General features: G+C 31.0%; 1 protein-coding gene across 1 annotated transcript; it reads right to left on the reverse strand.

The window, feature by feature from the left end:
* On the reverse strand, positions 288-1,375 carry LOC109349213 (MLP-like protein 423). Its single transcript, XM_019589936.1, has 2 exons — positions 1,148-1,375; positions 288-831 (listed from the first exon to the last, which is right to left on the reverse strand). Exons 1-2 carry the CDS (start codon positions 1,329-1,331, stop codon positions 566-568), a joined length of 450 nt encoding a protein of 149 aa, XP_019445481.1. The 5' UTR covers positions 1,332-1,375; the 3' UTR covers positions 288-565.

The following is a 7,629-nucleotide window of genomic DNA, read 5'->3' on the forward strand; positions in this document are numbered from 1 at the left end:
ATATATTTGGATGTATATTCTTCTTAATAAATTTCATTGCTGAATAAAAATATGGTGATTAAATATAATTCAATAAATTTCCATCAACAACTAGAGCTCAACATCACTCAACCATCAACATATTTCTGTCACGGTGAAATTAATACTTGGTTCCCAGTTATATACAATGAAAGATATACACTAAAATATACAATAAGTTTCTTTTGGTCAATAAAAAGGGGTTGATCCGTCTCTATATTTATGCATTCTTTTAAATTATATAGTTACTTTATTTACTTATAAGCTTGTTTATAATATCGAGGCACTTTCTATTTAGGGATTTACAAACATGAAACCCATTTTGGCAAATTGAAGATCAAACACCAAGACCTACAAAAAGGCTGCATGGATCACCTGTTTTCACACTCAAGGAGATCGACGAGGCAATATGTTCCTTCATTGATGAAATCAACATTATACATGATATATTATTGTTTTATATATTAAAGTAGGGAATGATACCACCACCACATTATTTAATAATGCATGCACTAAAGTACTAACCCTTCAATGCCATAGAACCTCTCTATGCCTTTTGAATATAGGCATCCAATTTAAGGAAGGTATCAACTAAATAATCTTTGATGCTAATAGGATCAGGAACTTCTTGAGAAGCTTTTTCATACTCAGCAATCCATTTCACCTCACTTCCATTTCCCTTAGGTGTTACACTAATGTGTCCCTTGTAATTTTTATAGTCTTGGAGGATATCAGCATCAATTACAGCATAGGTAAGTGTCCTCTTTTCATCATCAACAGCCTCAATCTTCTCTGTGGCTGATTTTAATGAACCTGAGGATAGGGTTTTGATCAAAATAAAGTTCACCAAAAAACTAAGAACTAATTAAATTTCTTATTCCATAACTGATTTTGATATGTTTTTGTAATGCTAAAAGCAAAACTGAATAAGCCAAAAAAAATGAGGTTGTAGCATGATTTAGAAAAGGTGAGAGAGTTCAAAACTTATAATATCAATGTTTGACTAACTAAAATATAGAAGGTACCCTTTAAGTTGTGTATGTGATCACTGATCGTGGTGACTGAAACCATGATTATGAAAAATAGTTAGGTAAGTATTCACCTACCTTTATGGGATGAAATATTTTACCTTCAAAAGTAATGTGGCGAAGGACAGAACCAACTGATTTGCCATCACCTTCAAGAATCTCAATACTTCTATATTTTGAAAATACCTTTGGGAATACAGTTCGATAATCCCTAAAGGTTCTCCAGTACTTGTCTGCATTAGTCTTAATCTCAATGATGGCCTCTATCTTTTCAAGGGTTGCCATTGTTTGTCAACAACAAAGATATCAAAATGGTGATAAAATATAGTCTAGATATATGTTATTATTAGAACATACATAAGATAAATATATCTATATATAGAGGCAACAATTTGATTCAGAGTAAATGCAGTATATAAATTGATTAATTACTTGTTCAACTACCACTTTATGGAGACGCATCTATAATTTAATTTGCATGAAGTTATTACATATTACATGCCAGTAATGAAATTTGGGACCTAACCACTAATTTTTCAAAATTAAGTCAATGTGTTTTAGAAAGCCGTCCTTTCAATTTAGGGCGATTTGAGAGCATGTGGAACTGAATCATGACTATTACGGCATAATGAAAGGAGTAAAATGGAGAATAACAATAAGTCCTACTTTAAACACTTTCTCTTAGCTTTATTATGAATAATATTCAAATATTTGCCTTAGTGATTGTTATGTGGAGAAAAATAGTCTATGTATTGACATCCTAAATGATTTTTACATATTAATAGTCATTAGATTTTAAGCAAAAGTAGTGTACTAAATGATATGAATGATATATTAATAATATAAAAAAAGTTTACAACTCAATGTACACCCATATAACTCTTTTATTTGTTTTTCACTCCAAAGGAGACTAGTAGGAAGCCTTCCCTCTACTAAGTTGTGAACTTTTCTTTGAAGATGAGTGGTATCATCTATTTTGAGACGTATTGCGATAATGAGATTTGTTTCTATAAAATAAATTGCATACACACAGCAACAATCAAATGTCTGCTGACATCATGCAAGCTAAACTATTTATTTGTTAGATAAACATAATTGTATTGTGGCCTGTTAATTAAGTTGTTAACTTATAAGTATGGATTAGCAAAATGGTAGAAAATAAAGATTGGAGATTTGCTTCCATGTCAAAGATGTGAATAAATGAAATGCAAAGCTAAGCTTTATTTTTTCAAAGAAAATGCATACAAGATCACAACTTCTCAAAACAGAAGAGTCATTAATGATAGTTGATATTCTTAAGCATGATGTTAGGGGTCCTTAAGATTACAATCATGTACAAGATTCTAATTCACGTTAAACATATATTCATGTTAGACTTCTGCTCATGCTTTATATTTTTTAATATTGAGTATTTTGCAATTTGTGAGAGATTGTGGAGTGATTTTTTCTAATTTTTTATTCTGAAATTACTTGTTTACTATTTAAAAAGTATTTTTTACATATTGTTCATTTTTAAATGCTTTTAAATTAACAATAAAATGGTATTTTCAGCTGGACTTCTCCACGTTGCGACACATTGTCTCACCATTTAGTATAGCAATGGATGGCTCAAAACAAGACCAGCACTTGTCCAAATGTCCAGGAGCAAAATTTGTAGTTCATATTTGTCACCTGAAGCCCAACAATACAAAAATTCAAAACAACCAAGCAGGGGCTGAATATCTAAAGGACAGGTGGGGTAACTTCCCCCTGAATTTTTAATTTTTAATTTATTAAAATAATGTTTTTACCTCTTTACTTATAGTAATATGTTTGTTGTTTCATGTGTCACTTGTTATGATTGAGTATTTAATTATTAAACTTTTAAATTATAAAAATGACATATATGACATACTTTTTGGAAGAATATATGTATTTCACTTACCTTCACCCAATTGACGTCTTTATGAAAATACACATTTATAGATTATAAATAAATATAGTATAACTTGTGTTATCCATCTAAAAATTATACAATAATTGATAAAAAAAATTTACACGTGTAGATGTTAATATTACTTATAATAATATGACCTCATTTGAGTTCGTAACTATTTTATATTTGATGAAAGATATTATGTATGTATTGATAATATATACACTAATAATGATTATAATTCATTTAATATTTATAAGATATGTATTTTTGTCAAAAATCTATTATGTGAATTTCAATAAGCAACAAAAGATTAGTTTGAGATGTCAATGTCAAAATTTTGTTGTCCGTTTCGTTAGTCATTCAAATTTGAAAAATTCTCAACCATATGTCATTAGTCATATATTGTTTCGTCTTATTTTAGCTATTATGGTTTAGTTACTACATAAATATCATTTTCAGCAACAAAAACAACCAAACAAAATTATGTAGTAAGATAGAAGATAAACTTCTTGTAAATTATATAGTAATTTATATTGAAAAGGAAATAACTAAACATTTTATCATATAAGATTCTTTATATTCATCATTACTCAATTAATTTTAGTAATAAAATTGTAGTTAAATATTGTCGTTCTCTCTAAAATTTAGATCAAGATCTGCCACTGCACCCAAGACCCTTTTAATATGGACAAGGTTGTCACTCAAAAGGAAAATTTACACTCATGACAAACCCAAAAAAAAACAATTCTTTAACAAAAAAATATGCATGTACTGACAGTGTATAAATTTGATACATTATTACTATATTGTCCATTATTTATGTTTAATCATCATTGAGTCTTCAAAAAGTACACATAAATGATGGATAACGTAATAATATATATAAATATTTACATATATATTACACTGATGTGAATAGATAATTTTAAGTTGTCAAATTATTTGATTGGTTAATAATGCCACAACACATAATGTTGTTATTGTAACTTGCAACAATTCTAAATGACACGAAATAATATTTATTGGCTACGTCATGACCAGGTTGTACTCTTTAAGATGTTTTGTGGCACTGCCCAAAATGTGCAAGCAGACTATCAACCACACCGTCTCCAAGATAAAATAGTTCAGATCTCTATTATCAAATTCTTACTACACTACAGAATCGATCTCAAATACACCTACCACAATATGACTATCAGTATCATTCTCGAAAAATATACAATATGACTATGTGAGCCAATTCTTTTCCCACAATCTGACTACCAGTGTCAGTTCTCATAATGACTACACGTGCCAATTCTTTTCTCGCAATCTGACTATTAGTGTCAGTTCTCAAAATTCCCACAATTTGGTTGCATGTGCCAATTCTTAGAGGCACGGAAAGAAAAGGGAAGAAGTTTCACATAAATGCGTTGGCGGAAAATATGAGAGAAAAATAAAAAGTTGAATGAATGTGCATTCAACTTGGGACAAGAAAATATGAAGGGGAGAGACTTCTATTTATAACATGAGATTTTTTTCTCATCTCTCCTATGTGGGACTAGAGAGTTATTTTTTTCAAAAATCTTCTCTGTGAGACTTGAAAGTTTTTTAGATTTCACACCCAAAAGTTCTCACTAATGGCTTCTAACAAACCAAGTTCCAAAAATCCTCCACTTGAAATTAACAACGATTTCCGATAATTTTGTGGTCTCAATAAGATTGTGCATAAACAAATGTGTCATACGACTTGAACGTTTGCATAGTGAGTAATATCCAAATTTTACTAGAGTGACTCGTAATCTTGAAATCTATCTTCGGCATCAAACCAAACACAACCTTTGCAAATATGTATTATGTAAAGTCTATGCGTTAAAGGTCATCATGTCTATTCTAGTATAGTGAATGCTCTAGAAATTTATGTCCCTAAATTTCATAGGAAGCGGCCCCGACTTCAACATTCACATAGGTGAGACTATCAAGAGTACTCATGTAGTCTAGGTACTCCATTCCAATTTGAGTATAGATCTCATTAAGAGTTTAACTCATCTTTACATATACTACAAGAATCATGTTTCTCATAATTTTATATCATGTTCATTCTCATATCAATTAATAACTTGTTATTACCCATTGAACCTATTTCTTGGGATCTCCAGTCAGTTAGGTTGAGTTACCATCATGAGTGATCTTCGTTCTAAGGGCAATAGTCTCATATTCTTAGAAGTATTATGGACTTTCTCTCTAGCTACTGCTTTTATCAAAGGATCTGCTAAGTTATTCTCAAAGTGTACATCATTCACTCTAACAGCTCCTATAGAGAGTAATTCTCTAATTGTGTTGTGTTTACGGCATATTTATCGTTTTTACCATTATAAAAGTGGTTCTGAGTTTTTACAATAGTCGCGATTCTATCAAAAAGGATCAACACAGCTGGTATCAGTTTTTCTATAGAGGAATCTCTGCGAGCAAACTTCTCAACCAACTTGCTTCTTCACTAGGTATTGCTAGTGCTATCATTTCAACTTCCATAATGGATTGAGCTAAAATAATATATTTCATCTCGTCATTTATGACTTTTTGCCACAAATCAACATGCAAAGAAGTCAACTTTTTGGAGAGTTGATGGATTCTTCTCAAGTATATAGATTATATAATTAGGTCTATACTCTCTAGTAATTCTTATTCTCTTCTTCCATGATTTATTTCAAACCTTTCATTTTTTATTATTATTATTATCTCTAATCAGTTGTATGTGACTAGTTGATGTGTCCACACTATTCCTCAATTTAAAAAATAATTTCTTTTTCATTGAAATCAACATCGTTTAGACTCAATGATTACATTTGCATTAAGGTCATAAAACTTGTACGTCTTCTTGGTTACAACATACCCAACGAATACGCATTCATAGGCTTTGTGAGTTTAACTCTCTAGGAACATACCATCAGAAATGATTTCATGAGCAATTCTATAAGACTGAGACTCTACTGATTTATTATTAGTCATCTGATACTTGAAGTAGGGGCTAACATCATATATTTTTTGTCTCAGCTTCCTCAGTATCATATTTCGTTCTTTCTCAAGTGCATACCAAATTAATTTGACAGACTTATATGGGTTATGGTAATCATAGAGATCAACTGATAACTCATTTAGAATGAAGTTCTTATACAAGTAATCACTTTCATTCCAGATAGCTATTTCAATAGTCAGTTTATCTCTTTCATCTTTTTTAGCTTTTTTCGACACCACTATGATATCGGTTTTTAGAATGTGGACAATTTTTCTCATAGTGAGGAAAAATTCCATCTTATGTTGCCACCATTTGAAATTTGTCTCATCAAACCGAAATGGTTTGATTAGGTCAAAGTTGTTTGGTCCAGTAATATTATCTACGAATACCATTGCAGTAGAAACGTCTTAAAATTGTTGTTACCATAGCTTGCAACAATTTTAAATGACACGAAATAATACTTACTGACTGAGTCACGACCATGTCACTCTCTTTAAGACATTTCGTGGCACTGCCCAAAATGTACAAGCAGACTATCAACCACGTCGTCATAAAACATCTCAGATCTCTATTATCAAATTATTGTTACACTATAAGAACCGATCTCGAATACACCCACCACAATATGGCTACTAGTACCAATTCCCGAAATATCCACAATATAGCTACTCATGCCAATTCTTTTATCACAATCTGACTAATAATGTCATTTCTCAAAATGCCCATAATATGAGTACATGTGTCAATTCTTTTCTCACAATCTGACTACGAGTGTCGGTTCTCAAAATATCCACAATATGCCTACATGTGTCAATTTGTTTCCCTCAATCTGACTACCATTGTCAGTTCTCGAAATTCCCGCAATTTGGATGCATGTGCCAATTCTTAGTGTCATGGAAAGAAAAGGGAGAAATTTGCCAGAAATGCGAAAAATATGAAAAAGTTGAATGAAAGCCCATTCAACTTTGGGTAATAAAATATAAAGGGAGAATACTTCTATTTATGAGATTGTTTTCAAGTTTCTCAATTCAACTAATTAAGACTTGAGAGTTTTTTCAAAAAAAAATTATGTGGGACTTGAGAGTTTTTTAGATTTCACTTCCTAGAGTTTTCATTAATGGCTTCCAACAAACCAAGTTCCAACAAATAATGATAAGATATCAAAATTAATTTCTAACTTATATTCAACTTTGTTTTTTAAAATTAATCATAAATTTCTATGGAGAATGTGCTACTAATTATATGATTCTCTTCTTGTTTTCCTTCCCACTGAAAGATATAAGCCATTTTGTCCATTTACGTTGCTATCTGAGCCAGAAATGGCATGATCACACGGTCTAGCCTTTTATGGTTACCCTTCTCTGCTTTTCCCCACACTTCGAAAGAGAGAAAAAAGGAAAGAAGCATTATTTGGTCACCTTGTTTTGTTACAACTCTGAACATTACATGCTCATATCTCCCATGAACTCCAAATGAAAATGTAAGCACACAACAACAAAAAAGAGCAAGTGGAAAAAATTGTGGTGGGGAAACCAAAACGTTTCATCCAAGTCCATACTCATTTTTATCCTACCCATGTCACAAATTTTCAGGTGATGGTAATTGAAAAGGATAATTGTTCTTGGGTCCTCACTTTTGACATCATCAATTATTATTGTTGGTCCTAAATA

The sequence above is a fragment of the Lupinus angustifolius genome, chromosome LG06 (assembly GCF_001865875.1).
Source record: "Lupinus angustifolius cultivar Tanjil chromosome LG06, LupAngTanjil_v1.0, whole genome shotgun sequence".
Lineage (NCBI taxonomy): Eukaryota > Viridiplantae > Streptophyta > Magnoliopsida > Fabales > Fabaceae > Lupinus > Lupinus angustifolius.